At 41.9% G+C, this 26505-nt stretch overlaps 1 protein-coding gene across 3 annotated transcripts in view; it reads left to right on the top strand.

Moving 5' to 3' along the window:
• The window catches only part of GRHL2 (grainyhead like transcription factor 2), a 172324-nt gene that overhangs the window by 26612 nt on the left and 119207 nt on the right, over window positions 1-26505 (top strand). For all 3 annotated transcript variants that reach the window (XM_027973164.2, XM_027973163.2, XM_042254430.1), the window contains exons 2-3: window positions 16778-16973; window positions 26389-26456. In XM_027973164.2, coding sequence (XP_027828965.2) covers window positions 16778-16973; window positions 26389-26456 — 264 coding nt within the window. The remainder of the gene's footprint in view (window positions 1-16777; window positions 16974-26388; window positions 26457-26505) is intronic.

Below are 26505 nucleotides of genomic sequence, written 5' to 3'. Positions count from 1 at the left end.
CTTCTTCCCTCCCATCATCCCTGTCTCCTTTTTGTCCTTCCTTCTTCCTGTAAAATTTCTTTACATGTACCTAATTTTGCACACACACACAACATATATAAAGTATGTAAATTCATAATTTATATAAATGCACGAGTGTGATCATATTATGCACAACGTGTTTGGGTACCTTCCTCTTTGCATTTCTTGTCTCTTCTCTCCACTCCTACTCCCTGTCACCCACCTCACACATTCTACCACCCCAGCCCTAAGGATGTATATGTAAAGATTTATGTATATGTACATTCTTACATTCATATACACTCACATAGCAGGTACAAGTTTAAGATTAATTTTTAACTTCAAGCACAGATCTAAGGCCAAAGGAATAACTTTGAGTGCTTTTGATTATTGTCTAGAAGAGGAAAAACAAGTATGTAACCGACTGTTATTTTCCTGATAGAGTTCTCAGAAGCCCATCTGAATTCTAATAAGGCAAATTAAAGCTTAACTGGTTTTGGTTATTTCCAGCACTTTTGTTTTAGGTCAAGTTTATTATAGAGCAGAGCCCATTCATATGCCCTGCTTTGTTTTGCAGAAGGAACTTCTTATTCAATCATTACGTTTAGTGTGGATTCTGTATGGGCTTTTCCATTACTTCATTGTGTAACCTTTGTGGCTATCTGATTTATTTCCTTATATACTGGAGATTTATTTCCTTATCTACTGAAGTTGGATTCTAAGGTTTTTATCAATGAATATTTCTGCTAATATCGGAAAAAATAGACTAGCTCACATGCTATGTGTAATTACAAATTGAGTAAGACATAATAGCCACTTGCATAAAGATAGTAGAAGTTAAAACTTGTAGCTGAATAAAGAGTAAGGCATAGAATATTGAATGCCTTCAGATGAAGAAATGGGCTATGTACTCTCAAGGGAAACACTATGAAAATGATTTTTTTAAGCCTGTTTCCTAATCTCCTAGTATTCACCCCCCGCTCCCCCCACCCAAATCCATCCACTGCAGCCACAGTGCCCTTTTTAAAAACACACATTTAACCAAGTTGGTCTGTTGCTAAGGATCTTGCCTGCCTTTCCAATGCATTAGAATAAAACTTAAAATCCTTAAAGTGAATTACAAATCTTTGCATAATCTGGCCTCTGCCTATCTCTTAAGTTTCATCAGACACTGCTATCTTCCTTCTTAAAACATTATGGTCCAGCTACACTGACCCTCATTTAGTTCCTCAGTTGGACAAAGCTGCACACTGCCTCAGGGGCCTTGCACTGGCTGCTCATGTTATTCGCTGCTTCGCCTCTCCATTTCTTTTCCACCTGACTAATTCCTCCTCCTTCAAGTCTCACTTTAAGTGTCACTTCCCCTATAATCCACTCTTATGCAGCCCCATCTCTGTCTAAATTAGACCTGTGTTAGTCTGGGCTCTCCAAGCTAAAGACTCCACCATGGGATTAAGTTGGCAAGAATTCGGGCTCCCCTGGTAGCTCAGCTGGTATGGAATCTGCCTGCAATGCAGGAGACTCCAGTTCAATTCCTGGGTTAGAAAGATCCCCCAAAGGAGGGTGTGGCAAACCTCTCTGGTATTCTTGCCTGGAGAATCCTCGTGGACAGAGGAGCCTGGCGGGCTACAGTCCACGCAGTTGCAAAGAGTTGGACACGACTGAGCGACTAAAAGCACATCGCATAGCACAGCATGTATGATGTATTTTTTATTAAGTTTTAATTTGAAATTTTTCCTTGCATTTTTTTAATCTGTATTTGGAAGAGTATCTTATAATTTCTAAACATGCAATGTTTAACGTTCATCTTTTTGTTATTGGCTTACAATTTAATTATAATGTGGTCAGAGAATTTAGTCTGTTTCATAAGAATTCTTTGAAATGGGTGGTCTTGCTTAATGGCTTGATACAGGATCAATCGTCTTATGTATGATGGGTGCTTAAAAAGAATACGCCTGTCTTTTTAAAATTCAGCTTGAAAAAAATCTCTTAAAAGTAGAGTTAACTCATTTTCACTTATTGCAGTGCTGAAATTATGAGGTCTTATTTTTCACAGGTTATTTTGTCATTTTTATTTTTGCTTACTTCTGTTTCATTGATCAATATTTCTTTTTTTCCATTATTTTTCTCTAGTGATTTTCTAGTAGAGTGATCTTCAAACTGTTTGTTCTCAGAATCCCTTTACGCTCTTAAATTGTTGAAGTCCCTAAAACATGTGTTTGTGTGAGTTTTATATGGACTGTAGTCTGCTGGGCTCCTCTGTCCATGAGATTATCCAGGCAGAAATACTGGAGTGGGTTGGCATACCCTCCTCCAGGGGATCTTCCCAACCCAGGGATTGAACCTGCCATCTCATTATGTCTCCTGTATTGGCAGGCAGTTTCTTTACCACTAGTGCCACCATATATATATATGTGTATACATATACACACACATATATATATTACAATTTACCAATCTAGAAATTAGAGATGAAAAATATAAAATACATTTTATTATTCAGTTAAAATAATGATTATAAACCCACTGCATATTAACATAACATTTAAAAAATGAAAAGTAATTAAAATTTCCAAAACGAGGAAGTTAGTGAGAAGTGCTGTGTTGTGCTCAGTTGCTCTGTCCATGGGACTCTCCAGGGTTGCCATGCCCTCCTCCAGGGGGTCTTCCCAACCCAGGGGTCAAACCCAGGTTTCCTTCATTGCAGGCAGATTCTTTACCGTCTGAGCCACCAGGGAAGCCCCTTAGAAGAGTGGTATTGATTTATATTTTTGCAATTCTCTTTAATGTCTGGTTTCATAGATGACAGCTAGATTCTCATATCTGCTTCTTTCAGTGTGTTGCAAAATGTTATTTTGGTTCAAGTATATGTGAAGAAAATCCTGCTTCACACTGATAGTTGGAAAAGAAAGATGTATCTTCAAAGCCTTTTCAGATAATTGTAGATACTTGGACACTGCATCAAAACTTGGCAGGTGGGCTCATTCCTAGGGTGGACTGGTCTCTTAAATGTAAGGAGTGCTCAAGGGTGCAGAGGGTATCTGGAGGTTTCCTTTGCATAGGTACAGGTGAAGTGCAGGGGGGCAAACTGAAGGTAGGACTCAGTGGCGGATTTCTTGCTGTTTTAAAGCTGAATTTCCCTCTGTGCTCCTCCCACAACCCCCTTTGTTTCATTTGGTAATTTGAAATTACTCTAGGCATTTTCCCAAGCTGTTTTTCTCTCTGGTTCTAGGACCCTTCCAAAGACTGATCCTTTCTGTATTCAAGAAGTGAACACGTAGCTAGTTGGTATGACTGGCTTGGTTATAGATGCTGAAGACTCTGAGTTAGAGTTTTCCAGGCTCAGTGGGAAAACCAGTTCTCACTTATGCAGTAAGTGGGGGTGCAGCGCTCTCGACTTTGGTTTCTCCTCTATTCCAGTCTTCTGCTTTCTGTCTTCTAAAACTGCACAAGATTTCTGTTTTCACATTGACTACACATTATTACGGGTCTCAGTTCAGGGAAACCTTTGAAGGAAAAGTAAACACAGGAAATGCTCATGAGAGAGAAATCTGTCCTGCAGCCTTTTAAGAGGCTCTTATTTATTTTTTATTTTTTTCCTGCTGGAGATTTGAGCATGACAAGTGTCTCTAAAGAACTGATTCTCTTTTTAATTTCTGAAACTGATTTGGCTTTAAGATGATTTTTTTTGTTTGTTTAAAAATTGAATTTTGGTCACTATTGAAATATAATGTTTCTAATATTTCCTAATTAATTTAATGTATGTTTTTATTATGTCAATTACTTAACATTTTCTGCAGGATATTTAAAAACAGATGGCCTCTAACTGTGTCACACTAAAGATGGATAAGGCGTAGTAGTGATTCCCCTCTCCATATGCAGTTTATTTGTGTTACCGGCCTAATACGCATCCCACAGAAAGTTTCAGCACCTTGGAATTCTACAGATAATTCAAACACATAACCTCTGTCTTCAAGGAGCTTATAGACTTCCACTTTGTGCAATATTTTTAGAACTGTGGATTTCGATGTTGTTTCATTTACTTCCACGTAAGAAAATCCCCTGTCACATGGGTCTCTTGTATCTGGTCTGTTTTCTAGTTCCTTCTTTTCAAGTAACTCTTTGGATTGTGAAAGTAGAGCGTAGTCAAGAATTGAAAACAAGGAAGAAGAATGCTTAAGAGCTCAGGCTCTGGGATGCCATCCTGGTCTAAGCTGACTGCTACGTGACCCTAGGCATGTAACTTAGCACTTTGTTCAACGTCCCTGTCTGTGTAAAGGGCTTGGTTACCTTGTCCGACTTTATGGCCCCAGGAAAGAATAAATGTATTAACCCATGTCAGAGGCTTAGAGCACTATCTGGCATATAGTAGGGGCTCAATAAGTGTGTGTGCTGCTGCTGCTGCTGCTAAGTCACGTCAGTCGTGTCTGACTGTGCGACCCCTTTGATGGGCAGGCTCCCCCGTCCCTGGGATTCTCCAGGCAAGAACACTGGAGTGAATTGTAAGTATGTGTGACTTATTAAAGACTATTTGAAAAGTGAAAAAGAAAAATTCACCCATAATCCCTGTTAATACTTTGGATTTTGACTTACATACACACAATTTTAACCACTTTTAATTATTTCATAGATTGTAAACTATACAAATTCTCTCCATTTAAAAAATTATTTTCTTGTCCTCTTTCTTTCGCTTTCCATTTTGGTATCTTTTTCCTTCTGTTTGTTTCTACTGCTTGATGATGCTTCTTAATTACATCCCTAATCCTCTAAGTCCTTGATTAATTAGTAGGTGGACGAAGGATGCGTGTGTGTGTGTGTGTGTGTGTGTGTGTGTGTGTGTATACTCCGCTGCTCAGTCGTGTCTGAGTCTCTGTGACCCCACGGACCGTAGCCCATGGGCGCTAGCAAACCTAGGCCCCGGGCGAGAGAGACCTTCAGTCAACGCATCAGTGTATTCTGCAGCTAATACATTTTAAGTGGAACTATCTTAATTTTAATAAACAAGCTTTGTTTTAAAATCCACTTATTTTTAAGAACTGTGCATTTTATACGGTTTATATGCATTTTATATGAGAACATTATAATATTTTCACTGAATTAATCAAAATTCTCTTTGTCCAATATAAACCATCTTCAACATAAGACTATCGATGTCACCCCAGACTTTTGGATTCGTTTGATTTCCTTTGACTTATATATGGATTTGGTCAAAGGCAAAAAGTTAGAGTCATTAAGGACAAATGCTCAGTGCAGAAACTTCCTAATCAATTTCAACCCTTGTTCCAACATGGAAAGTATCTGTTATCTCTTGTGATTTGCCTCTAGCAAGCACCAAAAGGAGGGATTTATTGAAAGTAGCTACTAGTGAAATGACTAACATCATTGGCATTTAAATTGTGACATTACCCCTGGTCAGGATGGTTGGTTCATTTAGTTTCCATTTGAAACTCATATTCTGTTACTGGAGAAAATGCCAGGATTTCCAAAGAAAGAGTGATTGTCAGTTCTTAAATCTTGCCCTTAAGTTTAAGATCTGAATACAGTCTTTTTTTTTTTTTTTTGTCTTTTTGGCTGAGAAGCTAAAGTGATTGATTATATGTGAATAAGCAGTTATGTTAAATCAGCTACAAGAAATTAAAGTGGATGAAGATTAAATTCGTAGTGCTGAAGACTCAGTATAAGAAGAGGCATTCTATTTAGAAAATAGAATTCATATAATCTCAAGATAAAGGTTGTATGTGTGTGATAGAGACAGACAGACAGATAGTCAGAGAGAAGGAGGGGGATATTGAGACAGAGAACATAGCGTGAAATCCTGAGAATCATTTTAACACGTCACTTCTTTTTTTAATTGAAGTATGGTTGATTTACACTATTTCAAAGCAAAGTGTTTCAGTTATATATATGTGTATGTTTGTGTGTATAATATACATGCTGCTGCTGCTGCTGCTGCTAAGTCGCTTCAGTCGTGTCTGACTCTGTGCGACCCCATAGACGGCAGCCCACCAGGCTCCCCCGTCCCTGGGATTCTCCAGGCAAGAACACTGGAGTGGGTTGCCGTTTCCTTCCCCAGTGCATGAAAGTGAAAAGTGAAAGTGAAGTCGCTCAGTCGTGTCCGACTTCGAGACCCCATGGACTGTGGCCTACCAGGCTCCTCCATCCATGGGATTTTCCAGGCAAGAGCACTGGAGTGGGGTGCCGTTGCCTTCTCCATAATATATACACACACACATATATATTCCTTTTCAGATTCTGTTTTGTTATAGGTTATTACTGTGCCATGCAGTAGGTTTGTTTATCTATTTTATATATTTAGTAGTGTGTATCTTTTAATTCCATACTTCTAATTTATTCCTCTTCCCCATGTTTCTCTGCTGGTTACCGTAAGTTTGTTTTCTATGTCTGCGAGTTTATTTCTGTTTTGTAAGTAAGTTCATTGTGTCATTTTTTTAGATTCCATATGTAAGTGACATCATATGGTATTTGTCTTTGTCTATCTGACTTACTCCACTTAATAGGATAATCTCTAGGTAAAACTTCACTTTTTCTTCCTTTTGGCTGTGTTGCAAGACATGCAGGATCTTCCCAGGGATGGAACCTGTCTGCCCTCCGCACCCCCGCCCCCGCCCCAACACACACAGTGGGAACAGAGTCTTAATCACTGGACCAACTGGGAAGTCCCAAAACCTCACTTCTTAAAGAGAGGTGAAAAAATTCTTTTGTCTCCAACTCGGAAAAGGCAATGGCACCCCACTCTAGTACTCTTGCCTGGCAAATCCCATGGACAGAGGAGCCTGGTAGGCTGCAGTCCATGGGGTCACTAGGAGTCGGACACAACTGAGCTACTTCACTTTCACTTTTCACTTTCATGCACTGGAGAAGGAAATGGCAACCCACTCCAGTGTTCTTGCCTGGAGGATCCCAGGGACGGGGGAGCCTGGTGGGCTGCTGTCTATGGGGTCGCACAGAGTCGGACATGACTGAAGCGACTTAGCAGCAGCAGCAAGTCAGTACTGGGAATGACAGACAACAGGTGGGAGGAGGAGTCATGCAATCGCAGACCTTTGCTGGGTAGAGCTCAGTCCTCTAGTTTTGCCTCTGGTCTCCAAATAAGTCTGCTTGATTTCCTAGTGTGTAGCTCATATTTTGGGGCTTCCCAGGGGCACTCGTGGTAAAGAACCTGTCTGCGAATGCAGGAGACCTAAGACATGCGGGTTCAATCCCTGGGTTGGGAAGATCCCCTGGAGGAGGGCACGACAGCCCTCTCTATTCTTGCCTGGAGAATCCCCTGGACAGAGGAGCCTGGTAAGCTTCAGTCCATAGCGTTGCAGAGTTGCACACAACTGAAGCGACTTAGCCTGCACTCACGACTCTTATTGCAGGAGAACAGAAGAATGAATCCTCATTTTGTTTAATGTGAAGGTGAAAATTAAGAGTTGAGAGAAGGACACTTTAGGATCAATACTTGTTAAATTAATTTTACAATTCTGCTTCTTACAATTAAGGCATCTTGCATTTGTGTAGCCTTTTACAGTTCACAACCAATTTACAAATATACTATAAACTGATTTTATCAAAATGGAAAAAATAGCTCCCCAATCCCTTCATAGTACTTGACTCTTTACTTTTTAACCTTAAAAAAATTAATTTTTATTGGGGTATAGTTTATTTACAATGTTGTGATCTTCGTAGTACTTTAAACTCCAACTTACACTTCAATTCTTCAGCTGAACTTTTATTCACTCATTCAACAAATTTAATTGAGTGGCAGACATCGTTCAATGCTTGTGATACATCCATGAGGGGAAAAAAAAAAAGAATCTCCATCCCATGGAGCTTACTTTCTCATGGGGGTAGATAGACCATGAACACAGAACATAGTAAGTAGGCGACATTGTATGAGCAGATGGTGACTACCAGGGAAGAAAGGAGAAAGGATTTCCCTGGTAGTCCAGTGGCTCAGACTCTGCGCTCCCAGTGCTGGAAAGGGGGTGATGGTTTGATTCTTGGTTGGGGAGCTAAATCCCACATGCCACCCCTGGGGATCCTACATGCTGCAACTAAGACCCAGCACAGTCAAATAGATAAATACTTTTAAAAAAAGAATAGAAGCTGTATAAGGGAGATGAAAAGTTTGGAGGAATTGAGATTTTTAGGGCAGGTGGTATCACGACTCAGTGGACATGAATTTGAGCAAACTCCAGGAGATGGTGAAGGACAGGGACGGCTGATGTGCTGCAGTCTTTGGGGTCACAGAGTTGGACGTGACTTAGTGATTGAACAACAACGAGGGTGGGTGGAGGCAGGTCACTGCATTAATAAAGGTAGCCAGGATTAAGTCTCACTGTGGTGAGATCTGGGCAGAAGTTTAGAGGCAGCGAGAGAGTTATGCGGGGATACTGGGGGAAAGAGCATTCCAGAAAGATGAGAAAACAGCTGGCGCCAAGATCCGAAGGTAGAGACATGGAGACCCAGGAAGAGGATCAGAATGAGGGCGGAGGATGACAAGGGGAGAGAGCACCAGAAGGGAAGCTGGGGGAAGTAACGGAGGAGAGGTTCTGTAGGACCTGGAAGGCTGCGGGAAGGACCTTGACCTCTAAGGAAAATGGGGATAATATAGGACTAAGGATTGGAGTAGCCTGATCTGATTTCTGTCTTAATGGGATTTCTCTAGATGCTGCTTTGTTGAGAATAGACTGGAGGGAAGGGGGGGGACAATGGTGAAAGCTGGGAGCTTTATTCAGAAACAGTATTAGCTCTCTGTTGCTGGGTAACATAGTATCTAAAAACTTAGCAGCTAACATTATCTTACAGTTTCTGATGGTCAGCAGTCTAAGAGGAGCTTAGCTGGAGATGGCTGTGGCTCAGGGTCTCCGTAAGGCTGCACTCAGGCTGTCATCTGGGGCTATAACTGATTTCGCACTCGACTTTGACTGCAGGGTGTTTTAAGCTCCCTCACGGGTTGGTGGTGGTCTTCAGTTTCTCACTAATTGTTAGTCAAGGCTTCAGTTCCTCACCATAATACGGCAGTATGGTTTCCCCAGAATAAGCGAGGAGGAAGAGAGAGAAAGAGAGAGACTTACCAAAATGGAAGACTTTCATTATCTAATCCTAGGAGTGCCATACTGTCACTCTTGCCATCTGCTATTGATCATATCAAAGTCTGGTACAGCGTGGATGGGCACTCCACAAGCCTATGAGTTCTAGGAGGCAAGGACTGTTGGGAGCCCATAGTGGAGGTTGCCGACCTCAGAGACGATTACGGTAATCCACCTAGAAGATGATGGCGGCTTGCAGCAGCATACTTGAAGTGGGATGGTGAGAAGCGGTCACAGTCTAGGTATATTTTGAAGGTAATATCTATAGGATTTTTAAATGAAGTGGATGGAAGAAAATAAAGGTTCATGGATGACTCTACATTAGCTGCCTTTTAAGAGATAAGTGCCTAGGGCCAGTCCAGGTGTCTAGGTGTTCTCCTTGACTCAGGGAGGGGTGTGTGTGTGTGTGTGTGTGTGTGTGTGTGTGTGTGTGTGATAGAGTGGGGACTAGTGCTTTCGGAAGAAAGCCAGTGCAGAGTTGGAGAAGAGGGATTCGCAGATCTTTGAGTGAAGTCGGGCAGGTTGGGAATCCAAGGCAGGTCGGGGACGTGGTGTAGGATAGACTGGACTATGTACGGGAACTCCTGGCTTTTTGATTAACAAATGCTACTTTCTTGGAGTAGTTGGTGGCTCTAACAGCTGAATAACAGTGTTCTCTCCATAACTGGTATTCTTTGCATAGTAAAAATTAAATGGTAGAATATGTTGTAAATGGGCTTCCCTGGTAGCTCAGCTGGTAAAGAATCTGCCTGCAATGCAGGAGATCCCGGTTCAATTCCTGGGTCAGGAAAATCCCCTGGAGAAGGGATAGGCTACCCACTCCAGTATTCTTGAGCTTCCCTGGTGGTTCAGACGGTAAAGAATCTGCCTGCAGTGCGGGACCTGGGTTTGATCTCTGGGTTGGGAAGATCCCTGGAGGAGGGCATGGCTACCCACTCCAGTATTCTTGCCTAGAGAATCCCCATGGACAGAGGAGCCTGGTGGGTTACAGTCCATGGGGTCACAAAGAGTTGGACATGACTGAGAGACTTAGCACAGCACAGCACATATAGTAAATAGTATACATACTGTAGGAGTTTGTAGTATAGGAAAACCCTTAAAAACTCAAATAGGAACAATCAGGGAGTATTTTCTGCAAGATGGGATGTTGGAGCTGGACTTTGCTAAGAGTAGAGTTTAGATGGAGAGAAGCAGGAAGGCAATTTCAGGCAGGGGAACAGTCTGAGCAAAAGCATGGATACAGAAATGGGGCTTCTTTGTGGAATTTCAGCTAAATGGTTCAACTCCTTATGCTAAGCAAGTAGGAATAAATTTTGAGAGGTAGGTAGGGGCCTGATAATGGAGAATCCTAAGTATCAGATGGAGGATTTTGGACTCGATATTACAGGTGGTGAAGAAACATAGAACACTCTTGAAAGTAATTAACTATGAAGGTGATTCCATAGGGCTTCAGTAGAGATTGAACAGGGGGAGAGCTGAAGGATAACGAGACCACTTGGAGGCGTGAAGAGATAAGACTAAAACTGTGATCATGGATATGGTGACTGACTCCATAGAAAGTATAATAGCTAACACACAGGCTACTTTTATACTGCGTCAATTTTAATTCTGAGAAAAACCTAGAGAGTGGATATTATTATTCTGTTTCATTTGAGAGTGCATCTCAGTTGTCCCCTCCCACCTCCCTGCCCACAGAGTCTATATTTTAAACCAGTACATAAGATTTGGCTCTGGATAACTAGGGACAGGTGATGATGAGTTGTGCTCAACTGAGAAATGATGGTTACCTTAGTTCTGGACTGAGTTTAAGTTGACAACGGGCATCTAAGAGAGAAGGCAGAACCAGCTCTTAGGTGATACATGTCTGTTAGACGTGAAAGTGGAGGATGAATGAAAGCCGTGTGGATCAACAAGGGAGAGAAAAGAACCAAGGGCCCAGGAATGATGAGAGTTAGGGAACAGGAAGAGGAGAGTAGACTGTAGGCTTTGCAGGTGGCGCTCGTGGTAAAGAACCGCTTGCCAATGCAGGAGATGTAGGAGATGGGGGTTTGATCCCTGAATTGGGAAGATCCCCTGGAGAAGTGCATGGCAGCCCACTCCAGTATACCTGCCTGGAGAATCCCATGGACAGAGGAGCCTGGTGGGCTACAGTCCATAGGGTTGCAAAGAGTCAGACATGACTGAAGCGACTTCTCATGCCCGCAGAGTAGCAATTGGAAAAGAATGTTTGGCTGCAGAGGAGAACTGCCTTGGTACAGTATCTTAGAAGCCAGGCCAGGCAAGATTTTACAGAAGTGAGAAATGGCCAAGAAAATCCAAGGAGATTAAGAACGGAGAGCCGTCTGTTGGATTTTGAGTGGAGGTCATTAATAGAATCCGTTCTAAAGAGAATACTTCTAACTATTATTTATTGAAGATCTGTAATGTACCAGGCTCACTGTATGTGAATATCTGAGTTTACCTTTAGAACAACACTGTAAGTCTGATATGATACAGAGGAAGAAACAGAAGCTTGAAGAAGTAAAGTACCTCATCCAAATTCACAAATTGACAGAGCTGAGATGAAAACTGAAGTTTAACCATTCTCCCCCTAGATTAAGGCAAAAAGCTCCCAAACAACCCTGCCCACAAAGAAAGACTACAGCTCTTCTAGGAATTGTTTTTTTTTAAAGAATGGTAAGAAATGAATTGAAACTGATAATTTGACGTGAAAACTTCACTGTCCTGGTTTTTTGTGCTCCCAAGTGAAATGAATTTATGTCTGAATTTGTTGACTATTACTGCACATATTTTTAGGAGGTGAAGGCACTATGTGTTAAGTTCTGTGTGCTTCTCCCCAGCAAAGCATTCCCTCTGTTCCTCTTCCTAATGCCCCAGGGCCTGGTAGGTTGTGGTGGAGTGATCTGGAGTTTTTCTTGACCTGTTGGTTATGATCTCAGTCTCATGAATGCTCCACCTCTTTCACTACTTCAGCTGATGACTCACTCATCTGTTAGTTTTTCTCCCAGCATCAACAAAATGAAGTAGTGGATTAAAGAAACAAATGAAAGACAAAAAAAAAAAAAAAAAATCTATGATCTAACAAGGCCTTTAGCCTTGCTGGGAATACTCAGGTGCTAATGTAAACTTTCCTCCAAGGAAGAACAGGGATCAGGTTTATAGTTGATGTAGTCTGTGTTCAAGGCAACTCAGAAAATTGCACACCTAAAGCTACTGAAAGGATATTTAAAAAGCTGACCGGTGCATGATTAGAACTTCCATTCCAAAAAAGCAATGATGAAACTCACCTTCAGAGAGTGTTGCAAACTTTGGTAAAAGCTGTTCTGTGAAAACTTTCCTTTCTTTACAGGTCTACATTTTTGCTCAGTGTACCAGAGAGATTGTTCTGTTTTTATTAAACCAAGCTTTATTCAACAGTGCTCTGTACTGGAGAGATTATAATCTAAGGGAAAAAAAACCAAAGTCATTATGCAGTTAAAGGGAAGAGCATGAAACTCCTTTAGCCATCAAAAAATGTGAACAGAAACAGCTAGCAAGGTTGTACTATCCCAGAATATTTTTTTCTATTGATCATGTAAAGATTCATCAAACAGTTCTTCATAGAAAAGCTGATAAATCTAGATTTATGAGTGAACGTTTGTGCTGGGAACATATGAAATCAGCAATCCAGGAGACTCAGCAGGACGGAGAAGAAGGAAGACTCAAGGAGCAAAATCTCTCCAGTGAATGAGGATGATACTTAGTGTAAATCAAGAGTTGGCTCTTATCCTTCACCCTGGGGCTTCCTGCTAAATTTTGGAAATTAGCCAGTGTTGTAATTAACACTCCACCCCCACCCCACCCCCACCCCGCCTCCCAGCTTTTCTTAAGTAAGGAGAGTCAAATCCCCATCTTTTTCAGTGGTGAGGTCACTACAAGTAACATAAAGCTCTTCCTTCCTGCTGGGTGGTTTTAGGAAGTATACACGATGTGTGGGCACTCCTGGGCAGCAAATAGGATTCAGATTCCTCTGTTTTGCCCTCTAACTGAAGGCTGCAGAGTGGCTTCTACTAAGCGACTGGGCGGGGGAGGGGGGGTGGTAATGGCACTGCCCCATGGCCCGCCAGCACAGCCTTCCTTCTTGGTCCTCCCAGAGACTTCATTTCTCCCGCTTACAGACTCTTAGGAGTCCGCCAAAATTCTGTCTCTAAATCCAACTCTCTCCTCTGTGATTAGTAATGTCCACAACATGGAAATGCTGTTTTATTATTAAATCAAAATGTGTAAATTTCTTTTTTTTTTTTTTACATTGAGGAGTAGTTGATTTATGATGTTGTATTAATTTCTACTGCACAGCGAAGAGATTCAGTTATACATATACGTATACATTCTTTTTATATATCCTTTCCCATTATGGTTTATCACAAGATATTGAATATAGGGCCCTGTGCTATCCAGTAGGGCTTTGGTGTTTAGACATTCTCTATGTACTAGTTTGCATTGCTAACCCCAGACTCCCACTCCATCCCTCCCCAACCTCGCCTGCCACTAGCAATCACAAGTCTGTTCTCTGAGTCTGTGAGACTGTTTCTGCTTTTGTAGATAACTCCATTTGTGTCATATTTTAGACTCCACACATAAGGGGTATCGTATGGTATCTGTCTTTCTCTGACTTTCTCACTTAGTATGATCGTCTCTAGGTCCATCCATGTTGCTGCAAATGGCACTATTTCCTTCTTTTTTATGACAAATACGCCATTGTATATAAAAAATGTAAATTTCCTGGACTCTCCAAAATGAATACAAATGTGCTCCTTTTGTCGGATAATCCCATTAGTTTGCATTACCAATACACTCTTCACTTAAATTTTTTTTTTCTCACATCTGCCCATTTCACCCCTGACCAGCACTCTCCTGCCTTTCCTTCAGGTCTTTGTGGAAGCTTTGCTTCCTCCTGGGTCCTCTGGCTAGGTTAGTCCCCTCTGTCATAAACCCTCACTCATGACCCTGTTCATTTCTCACGCTCATCACTCGTGTAACACTGGTGCTTGCTTTCCCTCCCTGGAGGCTACATGGGCTGCAGGGCAGTGCCCATGTCCTTTGCCATCACACCCTCCCCATATAGCATGATATTTGGTGTCTGTTGGGTTCTTATGGAAAAGAGCTAAGTAAACAACTTCAGACTCCCTTAATTAATGATTACCTTGAGCACTTCTACGTTATAACCAAAAGTTGCTATGCCCTCAGACTTTATAGGAATATAGAACTGTGCTGTGAGAGTAATACTTGTTGTTCAGTTTACAGTTGTTTTATCCATTATCTTATTGAGTTCTCACAGTCATACTGTGAGGTTAGTAAGGTAGGCATTGCTGTGCTTGGTGTTTTAACTTTCTGTTTTATATTGGAGTAGAGTTGATTAACAGTGTTGTGTTAGTGTCAGTCGGACCACAGAGTGATTCACTTATACAGATACATGTCTCCTTTTTTCAGATTCTTTGCCCAGTTAGGTTGTTCCATGATATTAAGCAGAGTTCCCTGTGCTAAACAGTTGGTTCTTGTTGGTTATTCATTCACATCAGTCAGATGGCTGTCATCAAAAAATCCAGAAGCAATAGATGCTGGAGAGGGTGTGGAGAGAAAAGGGAAGCCGCCTACACCCTTGGGGAGAATGTAAATTGGTGGAGCCACTAAGGAAGAAGGGTTTCCCTCAGAGCTCAGTTGGTAAAAGAATCCACCAGCCATGCAGGAGATCCTGGTCCGATTCCTGGCTTGGGAAAATCCCCTGGAGAAGGGATAGGCTACCCACTCCAGTATTCTGGTCTGGAGAATTCCATGGATTATACAGTCCAGGGGGTCACAAACAGTTGGACACAACTGAGCAACTTTCACTCACTTCACTAAGGAAAGAACAGTCTGGAGGTTCCTTAAGAAACTAAAAATAGTGCTGACTTTATGTAAGGCATGAAGAAACCGAACCTCAGGCAGCATTCCTCCTCAGTAAACAGTGAACAGAGACTCACTTCCAGATCCTGTGCTGCTCCAAGTCACCACTCAGCTGATCGGGTAGAAAGGCCTTCCACCAGGGTTTTCCCGTTTACTTCCAGAAACTTGGTTTTTACCATTTTAATTCAGTTCATGTACAGTTGGGTCATTATTTTCTCTTTCCTCCCAATCAGTTCCACCAAGCCACTGGCACAAAGAGTTCAAACCATCTAAAATTTGGAGACCATCTAAAATTCCACTCTGCTCAATGTGGATTTCCCGCCCCCCTCCCCCCAATATATGTCACCAATGTCAGTGTTATTTTCTGACCCTCCATCGATGCATGACACCATGCCTCCACACAAAGCATCCTCAACACAGCCTTTGTTGTGAGTTCACACCAATCTTCCACCACAAAGTGAGCTGGAAGACCATCTACCATTAGAGGGCCTTGCAGGAATATCAGCAAAAAGGTTTGTCTTTACTGAATGACCGTCGGAAGGCTCTTGCTGGATGCATTTCCACTGATCGGCATACATGCTGCCTTCGCAGTCCTGCCACTTGTCTATGTCACGTTACCCTGAGTAGACCCAGGTGTTACTGAAATACAACGTCTCATTATTACTTTCTGATTTCATTTCAATGAACAAGGCTGGCGTGTGCTGCTGAGGACTGTGGTGGTTTAGGGGTGAAAGTGAAAGTCACTCAGTCGTGTCCAACTCTTTGGGACCCCGTGGACTATAGCCCACCAGGTTCCTCTATCCATGGAATTATCCAGGCAAGAATACTGGAGTGGGTAGCCATTCCCTTCTTCAGGGGATCTTCTCGACCTAGGGGTCAAACCCGGGTGAGTCACCTGCATTGCAGGCGGATTTTTTACCATCTGAGCCACCAGGTACTTGAGTTAGTATTGAATCCTCCTTAAAAAATTGCTTTGATGGTCACTTGCTGCTTTACCTGAGTGGCTTGGTTAGGACTGACAAACAACTCTAACCCCTCTTGTCTGCTGAAGATTCTCCAGGTGCCCTCCTTACTCTCCGTGATGATCTTTTATGATCTGTAGCTTCGATGTCCTTTAAATATGGTAGGACCCCATGGAACACAGGACTCATGTACAGAGTTCATCTCTTTCTTGTTGCTTGCCACCCATATGATGCATCATATCTGCAAGTCTTGTGCCTTGTTTCTGTAGCTTCTATTGCCTTTTAAATTAAAGGACTTGGATTGGTCTATAGACCAATTTGCTAGCAGATATAGTGTGAATTACACTAGATGAAATTATTTTTTAACCGCCATTGACATGCCAATTACTTATAATGTGTTGCACATATTTATGCACTAGAACTTACAGCATTAAATGAAATGTGTTCCCTCCCAGGGTTTCATTCTAATATATATGAATGAAGGATAATCAAATAAAATGAGTTGGCTCCTGAACTGATTGGTTATGAAAAGCCGAGTGTGAAAGGAGTCAACTTACACTACTTCTACACTACCTTTTAAAGGCCATTATTACCTCTCCTGGACAGTAAAGAAATAAATCAGTGGCTTTATCAATGTGATGTGGCCATCACTTTGGTCTCAATCTTCCTTCTCTTCCATTCTGGGGAAGCACAAGTGAACCAAATCACATGCGTATTTGTATTCCACGTGTATATTTAGTGGGAAAAAAGAACACTTCTCTGATCAGGAATCTCGCATTTCTCTTGCTTTCGCAGTAATAAACGACTGGTGGCCTTAGTGCCCATGCCCAGTGAGCCTCCATTTAATACCCGAAGAGCCTACACCAGTGAGGATGAAGCCTGGAAGTCGTATTTGGAGAACCCCCTGACGGCGGCCACCAAGGCAATGATGAGCATCAACGGAGACGAGGACAGCGCGGCCGCGCTTGGCCTGCTGTACGACTACTACAAGGTAGACCGCGGAGCCCCGCCTCCCTCCGCCCTCGGCCCCTAGGACCGCCCCTCTCTGTGGGCAGAGAGGACAAACTTCGTCCCAGGCCAGAGAACCAAGGGTATCTCCACACTCACCGTGGAACTCAGCCTCTTCCTTGTCTCATTGCTTCCCTGCTTTCCCGTCTATGAAGCCCAACTTCAGCCCTGCTCAGAGGGAGTTTTCCTTTTCGGATACTGACTCCGTGCCCTCTGTTTACAAGCATACATAGTATCTACATTTAATGCCTGCAAGGCCAGGGACCTGTGTTTGATTCCTGGGTGGGGAAGATCCACTGGAGAAGGGATAGGCTACCCACTCCAGTGTTCTTGGGCTGCCCTTGTGGCTCAACTGGTAAAGAAAAGGCCTGCAATGCAGGAGATATGAGTTCAATCCCTGGGCTGGGAAGATCCCCTGGAGAAGGGAAAGGCTACCCACTCCAGTATTCTGGCTTGCAGAAGTCCGTGGGTTGCAGAGTCGGACACAACTGAGCGACTTTCACTTTCACATTTAATTCCTGCTTCACATCATATTGCAGTACTTTGCTGCCATTTTTACTTTATGACTTTTGGTGAACAAAGAATATTACATTGTGTGGCTGTATCGTAATTTAGTCATTGCTGTTTTGGGGCATTGAAGCTGGTTTTATTTCTTATTTTATTTTATTAGTATTTTTAAATTAATTAATGTGGGACTTCCCTGGCAGTCAGCGGTTAAGACTCTGTGCTTCCATTGCAGGGGGCGTGGGTTCCATCCCTGGTTGAGAAACTAAGATCCCTCATGATGCATGGTGCAGCCAAAAATAAATAAATTAATAAAATGAAATAAATAAATGGAATAATGAGAACCTTGATGTTTTTATTTATTTATATTTTGGCTGAACCCTGTGATGTGCAGGATCTTAGTTCCCCGACCAGGGACTGAACCCAGTCCCATCAGTGAAAGCAGCAGTACAAGTCCCAAGTCCTAACCACTGGAGTGCCAGGGAACTCCCTAGTTTGCTTTTAGATATTCCATTTTATAAGAAACATCAGGATTTCTAGATTTTTCACTTTTGTAAGAAATATACCAATGAATGGTCTTATGGTAGACTTTTGCAGCAATTCCAAAATCTGTCTCCCTTTGTTTCACCGGGCACTCAGTATTTATTTTGAAAAATCCTTAAAACAAAATGAATGTAATTCACTTGCATTACAAAAATACTTGTCATAGGTACCTTCAAAACAGGAGTATTTCAGGAAATCAAACGACAAACATTGGTCTGTCTCTACTATAAAGGACTATATCTGGTATGACCTGCTTCCTTAGAACCATTGAAATGTAAAAAGTCAACAAGTATTTACTGATTGAGGATATTTATTGCCTGATTTGATTGTAAACACCTGGGCTTATGCTGGGATTGGCACAAAGGTGAAAATGGCTGTGTTTATTTTGCTGGTTGGGCACCACTCTTTAGAATAAGAACTAAATCCTCCTCTTGCCCTCTCCCTCCATCAGGAGAAAATCATACAGGAGGAATTTTTCTTTTAGTTAAGTCAGTCTCAGTTTCCTGCTTCCTTCCTGCATCCCAGTTCCTGTTTCCTTCCAGCAGGCTCCAGCATTGCAAGTTGTGCTCCCTCCTGTGTCTCTCCTAAACCAGAATTTTCATGCTTTCCAAGGATCAGTGGCAACCCACTCCAGTACTCTTGCCTGGAAAATCCCATGGACAGAGGAGCCTGGTAGGCTGCAGTCCATGGGTCTCTAAGAGTCAGGCACGACTGAGCAACTTCACTTTCACTTTTCACTTTCATGCATTGGAGAAGGAAATGCAACCCACTCCAGTGTTCTTGCCTGGAGAATCCCAGGGACAGAGGAGCCTAGTGGGCTGCCGTCTATGGGGTTGCACAGAGTCAGACATGACTGAAGTGACTTAGAAGAAGGATCTCCCACCAACACCAATGCCAGTACCAACCCTGGCACTGCCCGACCACCCCCAAGCCTACTCTTTGACCAATGTTCTCTAAAATTACTCATTCCTTTTCCAGCTTCCTCTAATTTTCTCTATTAGAACACTAAGGAGGGCTCCCTCTGTGGGGAGAGAAAATAAAGTCAAGCCAAGTTGTGCTTGTTAGCCTCTCAGCTGCTTCCGACTCTATGCAACCTTATGGACTGTACTGCCAGGCTCCGCTATCCATGGAATTTTCCAGGCAAGAATACTAGACTGGGTTACTGCTCCCTTCTCCAGGGAATCTTCCCGACCTAGGGATCAAACCCGGCTGGGTCTCCTACACTGCAGGCAGATTCCTTACCATCTGAGACACCAGGGAAGTTCCGAGTTGTGCTTATCAAAGATGAGATATTGGGCTGGCCAAAAAGTTGGTTCGAGTTTTTCCGTAAGCTGTTACAAGCAAACATTTTGGCCAACCTGATAGGAGGTATGAGTCCTGTATTAAAGGTAGTGTTTTAATAGAGATAGTTTGGCCCATCCAGGCTATTTTAAATGAGGATATTATTGACTCAAATAAATGCATCTTTTATGGTTAGAAAGTGCTGGAGAAATAAAGGAAAGGCATTCTACTTGCACCCTTGCAGTCTAGGTTGACTTCTCCCCCTTACTAAGAGAGCTGGAATTGGCAGATTTCACAGCTCTCTTGTGAAGGTGTACAATTCCCAACATGACTCCTGACTTGGCAAAAAGGGGCTTTCACTTTGGGAACTGGGGTCCACATGAAAGGATGTAGGGGCTAATCTCCATTTCATGCAAGTAGGGCAGTTTCCTACACTGAAAGGAAGCACCTGAAAACAACTGAGCCTGAAAACCAAAGATGCTTTCTTGGCAGGCTTTCGTTTCTTCTTTTGTTTGTGACTGTTTTATATATTTTGACTGAGAAGCTAATTTGAAAAACACAAGGATGATTTCTAAACATTTTGGGGTGAGCCTTTTCAGAAAGTATTGAGGATGGTACAGAACTTATCATGTTAGACTGTTTCCTGTTCTAGGCTATTTCTTGAGGGTTTCAATTTATTAGACTTTTGTGTTAATACTTAATGTTTGAAAATGACCTCATCCCTGGAAAGAAATTGCAAAGCTATTTTTATCTATTATAAAAAATAGTTAAGCTTGACACATTAAAATCTGGTAACATCATTAAAGTGACTATGATTTAATCACTTGGGTCATTAAAGCTTTTTGGTAACCTTTATAACTTCATTAAGCAGATATGTTAGTTTTATAAGACTAGGAAGAAATATATTAAGATAATTTTGAAGAAATATATTGTTCTTATTTTTTAAAAACAGATTTTATTCCACTACTGTGAAATGGACATAATTTCAGATATTTTTATTAGATGAAAGTTCTTTCATATTAATGAAAAAGAGAAATATACCTTGAAACACAACTCATTAGTAATTTGGGAAAGAATTTAATTTCCCATAGACTCCAAGGGTAAAGTATTGGTAAATATGGTACCTAGATTACCTCTCCTTTTGCACATTATTACTATTAAAAGGAAAGTTGAAATTCTGCTTAAGATACAGAGTAGGGAGTTTACATAAAACTCTGTTTGAGGATATGGAGAAAATGGAACCCTCCTATGCTGTTGGTGGGAATGTAAATTGGTTCAACAATTGGAAAATGGAGGTTTCTCAAAAAACTAAAAATAGAACTACCATATGACCCCACAGTTCCACTCTCATATATTAGAAAAAACCCAAAACACTAATTCACAGATATGTGTACCTCACTGTTCATAGCAACATTACTGACAATTGCTAAGATACAGAAGCAACCTAAGTGTCCATCAATGGATGGGTAAAGATGTGGTGTGTGTGTGTGTGTGTGCGCACACACACACACACACACACACAATGGAATACTAGTCAGTCATAAAAAATGAAAATTTGCCATTTGTAACAACATGGATGGACTTAGAGGATATTATGCTTAGTGAAATGTTATAGAAAGACAAATGCTATATAATGTCACTTATATGTGAAATCTAAAAGATAAAAATACACCAGTGAATATAGCAAAAAAGAAACATACTTAGATATAGAGAACAAATTGATAGTTACCAGTGGGGAGATGGAAGAGAGGAGGGGCAAATTTGGGGTGGGGATTAAAAGTTATAAACTACTATGTATAAAATAAATAAGCTACAAAGATCAATTGTATAACACAGGGGATAGCACCAATATTTTATAATAACTAAATGTGGTATGATCTTTAGAAACTGGAAATTACTGTGTTGTACACCTGAAACTTATATAACATTGTACATCAACCAGACCTCAAATAAAAAAGTAAATAGTCATCACTACTTGCTCCCACCCCCCCAAAAAGAACCCTCAATCTATAAACAAGTCTAAACTCCTACTGTTGAATTTATATTTTCCTAGATTAATTTATTAATTTAGAATATAAAATATTCCAATAAAATGTTTTCTAAGACTGCGTGGACTAGCAGAGTTACATAGCTCATTTATTTCCCTCAAGCTTCACTATATTTTTGCTTGAAACTTTAAACATTAAAGAATTAGCCTTGTTTCTAAAAACTCTGTGTGCAAATGATCATTTTCAGGCCTCAGCCCTCTCTTGTTTACAGTTTGTATACGCTGGTAGTAAAGTTATAACAAAGTTAAATCTACTTTGAGAATGGACTTTCTTTCTGTAGTAAAGTGTTAAGGGAAAAAAAATTATAGATTCTATTTTTTTGAATATAAACTTGGGGAAGTCAGATTACTGTAGCTATTGCTACTGCGGTATCATTTAAATTCTGTAGACTTTTTATACCTCTTTGGAAATAAAAATCGATCCTTTTTGTAAAACATACCGTTTTCCCCTCACTGCTGAGGCTGGAGTACATCACCTCTCTGGACAGCAGAGAGAGGAATGTGTGTGACATGCAGCAGGCATTCAAAAGAAATGGTGGTCCCTGTCCTTGGAAACTGCACAAGTGTACCTTGGTGTAATACTTTATCCACTACAAAGTCTTTCCACCTGTATTGTAAAACTGTCCCCATAGGATCACTGGAGTGAATCCAATCAGGTCTTTTATTTTCAGCTCAGGCAACTAAGTGGAATTTGCAAAGGTCCCAGGGCAATCCTGTACATGCCCAATATCTATGTCATTAGGCTGTCTCAGTTAGTCTTCTTGGGCTGCTGAGACAGAATATCACAGACTGGGGGCCTTAAACAACAGAGATTTATTTTCTTACAGTTCTGGAGACTAAAGTCCAAGACCAAGGTGCTGACAGCGTTGGTTTCTGGAGAGGCCTCGCTTCTTTCCCATCTTGCAGATGGCTCCCTTCTTGCTGTGGCCTCACGTGGCATTTCCTCTGTGCACACATGCTCCTGGCATCTCTTCCTCTTCCTAGAAGGGCATTAGTCCTGTCGGATTAGGGCCACAGCTTTAGAAAGTCATTTACCCTTAGGCGCTCAGTCTCTCAGTTGTGTCCAACTAAGTAGCCCCATGGACTGTAGCCCCCCAGGCTTCTCTGTCCATGGGATTTCCCAGGCAAGAATACTGGAGTGGTTTGTCATTTCCTACCCCAGGGGTCTTCCTGACACAGGGATCAAACCCACATCTCTTGTGTCTCATGCATTGGTAGGTGGATTCTTTATCACTAGCACCACCTGGGAAGCCCCATTTAATCTTAACCACATTGGAGACTAGGGTTTTAACATACAAACATTGGAGGCATACAGTTCGGTCCATAGCACTCTACCCTGTTTAAAAAATGCTTTAATGGAATCCATTTGAAAATAGGCTCAAAACTTTAAAATATGCATTTGAAGCTTAGATGAAATCTATTATAAAAATAACCAAAATGCTAGACTTTGTCGTAATTTAAAGACTCAGATACCAGCCTCGTTCTCTATTGGGTTTAAGCGACTCACCAACAACAGCTCTGAAGTCAGTTGTGACCTTTTGATTAATTTCAGGCATGACAGAAAAGTATGACAGATTTCATTTGTTATTTTTATGCGGTTTGATTTACTCTGGCTCACTTTACTTTTCCCCTGAAGAAGCTGTTGATTCGTAATCATCTGATTCTAGCTCTGGTGAAAATGTTCTTCCCCGGCCAGTTGGTTCCCCTCTATTCTGTTGACCTGGTGCTGTTGGACACCAAGATGTTTGTTTGTCTAACCATTGGTCATCCATTTATTCATCCATCCATCCAACAAGTGCTAATTCACCACGACCTTCCAGCAATGGTGATAGATATTAGGGGGGTGGGTTGAGTATCCAAAGGCAGATGGGACCCAATTTAAGACCTTGGTGAGGTCACAGTCCAGGACCTCTGTAACAGTCCTGTAAACCTATAACCACAGTGCATGGCAGTAAACACTATGAAGGTGATGTGCTCCAGGTGCAGTGAGGAGGGTGTGCCAGCCTTCCAGAGAGCTCAGGTTTTCCAGAGCTGTGCTCAGTCGCTCAGTCATGTCCAACTCCTTGCGACCCCATGGACTGAAACTGGTGGTGCTAGCTGTAAAGAACCCACCTGCCAATGCAGGAGACATAAGAGATGGGAAGCAGTGCCTATTCTACGGGGAAGCAGAGGAGAGTTTTTCAGGTAGGCATACGGAAAGGGAGCATTTTAGGCAAAGCAAACAGGAGACGAGAAAACGTGGGAGGTCAGACTCCAGGATGCATTCAGTGAAATCCAAGGAATCAGCCTTGCTGAACTGTGGAGGTGAGTGAGGGGGAGGGCAGTCAAGGTTGGTTAGGAAGGCAGCGACTCCTTATGGAAGTGACCAGGCTGGTGGGCTGGGCTTTATTCCCCCAAGAGGGGGTGCAGGGCTAGGTACTTGGCCTTGTTTTTTTTGCTCGATGAATGAGTGAATAAATTATTTAATAAATATTCATAAGCTTTAGAAATTTTTGAAAAAAGTCTTTATTTTTAATTTAAAAATAAAGCCTTTTGTTTTCAGTTTATATACAGTATAGAAAATGGATAGAAGCTTAAAGAAAATGAAATTTCCTGTAATTTTTCTATTATATTCTTTGACATCATTTTCTCTATTACTGAAGGATTTTTGAACATTGGCCTGGTAGATTGGAGACATGATTTACACATGTTATAGCAACAGCAGCCACAGGGAGATGGATTATGAGCAGAGAATCCAGTGAACAGGTTGTTGCGATTGTCCAGATAAAAAAGAATGAAGCCCTAAAGTAAGACCTAATGGTAGCTGTTCCCTGGATCAGCATTTGTGAGCTTCTTCCTAAATCAGCCACTCTACTTAGTCAGTCACGGAACACGGAAACAAAGCAGTATGTTCAGGAGATCACTGAGTATTTGTTTGGATAAAAGTTGGCAACTGATTCTGTGTGTGTGTGTGTGTGTGTGTGTGTGTGAGAGAGAGAGAGAGAGAGAGAAAGAGAGAGAGAGAGATTTGATGAGAGAACTCTTTAACTAGGATCACAGTAGCTCAGCTGATGCTCAGATTAACCAAGGCGGAGTACAGAGGAAGCACTTTGGGGAAAAGGATAATTGTATGTTGAGTCTGAAGTGCTTGTAGGATATTCAGGTAGGGATGTACAGTGGTGAGTCTAGACTCGAGGAAGGGGCCTGAGTTCAGAGGTCTCAGTTTCTCTAAGAAGGACAATCTTTGGGAAGCCAAAAGTTAACATGGTTCAGGGTGGCCCAGCTGGGAGGGAGAAAATCTGAAGGCACGGTGGGGTCCGACTGAAAGATCACTCTGGTTCTTCTTAATGGAGCCAGATGGATTTGCAGGGACTAAGTGAAGGAGAGGAGAGACCAGTTAGCTGACGCAGTAACCCAGGCAAAAGAGGTGGGGGGCCGAGCCAGGAGGCAGGCCTCCACAGGGAAGCGGATGGATCCGAGTCACATGGGATTCAGAGGGATGTCTTTAAGACTCAGTCATATTATAGCATGTATCAGAATGTCATCTTTAAGACTGAATAATATTCCATTGTGTGTGTGTGTGTGTGTGTGTGTGTGTGTGTGCATAACACATTTTGTTTATTCATTCATCTGTAGATGGACATTTGAGTCATTTACACCTTTTGGCTGTTGTGAATTATGCTTCTGTGACCGTGGGTTTGCTTGGTATTAAAATGTTGTGATTATCTGTCACCTTCAGTAGATGATGGTTTTGTTTTACTCATTTTGTTTCTTGTTTAGCATGTAGTAATGCTGCTACTCTGTAGACCCTCAACATTGATAAGTGCATGAAGGACTTAAAATTGATTTACTTTATTTTTATTTAGCAGATGCTCATAAATTTCCATGCTAAGTGCCTTTAAAAAATTAACTCTTCTAATTTTACTGAACACCCTGTAAGGTATAGAACCACCACTATTCCTTTTTTACAGCTGAGGAAACTGAGGCAGAGTTAGTTTGTGGTAGAGCTGAGATTTGAACCCAAACGATCAGGTCGAGGTCTGGACTCTTAGTCACTCAGCTGTGTTGCCTCTTTCGCCCAGCTGGCTGGGCTTGCAGACACATTTGGGTGAGTGGAAACCATCCATGAGGACTGCAAGAGGAGTCCAGAAAAGAGAGACTTCTCATAAACACTCTTTTATGTCAAAATAGTGTAGGGTGCATTTTCAGTGCAAAGGTGTGTGGCTAGAAGGAAGATCTGGAGATTTAGGGAAAAAACAAAATTGATAAACAAAAAAATCAAAAGCATCCAACCAGCCAAACAAATCTAAACCCACAGTTCATGTATTGGAGAACTGTGGTAGAGATAGAAAAGCAATCCATCGTGCCGTCAGGTGATTAGATGATGCTCAGAAACACAGCTGGTCAGGGTGTCCCTTCTCTCAAGTAACGCTTTTCCAATAATCTTTCAGGTAATGAGTTGGCACTGTAGTTGTGAAGTCCATAATAAAAGTGCATTAGAAGAAGAAGGGTGGAAGGCAAGCCGTGAGCTATGTAGGGAGGGTGGATAAAGGTGGCCCAGGTATTAGATGTTGCCTCATCACTGAACGGTGCAGCCCACTCCCCAGTTTGCCCCTCTACATGTCAGCATAGAGTCCCTCATCACAATGCAGGGTCAGTCCTGTTCCTTAATGGGATACTTGTAGCTCCAAGATGCTTTCTGTCTGCTCCAGAGTACAGATACCCTTTCCCCTCATCTGCGCCGAACCAAGGAGGGGAGGACTCAAGAGGTGCTCAGGTCCAGCGATAACTGCCTGTGTCCGCAGAGCACAGCGCAGTCAGGAACGCTGTGACCTTACATCAGTCATCACCGTTTTGTGTCTGGTCCACTGCCATTGCTCCTCAGGCTTCCCACCCTTAACCATCTCCTGGCCATTGCAAATTTGCCACCTTTCTCCAGGGAATGTTCCGTTTCATTTTCTTTGCTTATGCTGGTGTCAAGCTCTCTGCACAAGGTCACAGTTGCATCTACGTAAGTCTGACTGATGGTTGGTCATGATTTCAGGTTCCTCGAGACAAGAGGCTACTGTCTGTAAGCAAAGCCACCGACAGCCAAGAAGACCAGGATAAGAGGTATGATGATATATACAGGAATATGCCTGACTCTCCAGATAACTTCTTT

The sequence above is a fragment of the Ovis aries genome, chromosome 9 (genome assembly GCF_016772045.2).
Source record: "Ovis aries strain OAR_USU_Benz2616 breed Rambouillet chromosome 9, ARS-UI_Ramb_v3.0, whole genome shotgun sequence".
NCBI lineage: Eukaryota > Metazoa > Chordata > Mammalia > Artiodactyla > Bovidae > Ovis > Ovis aries.
Note: the sequence above shows the minus strand (reverse complement) of the source record. Positions and strands in the feature narration are given on the sequence as shown.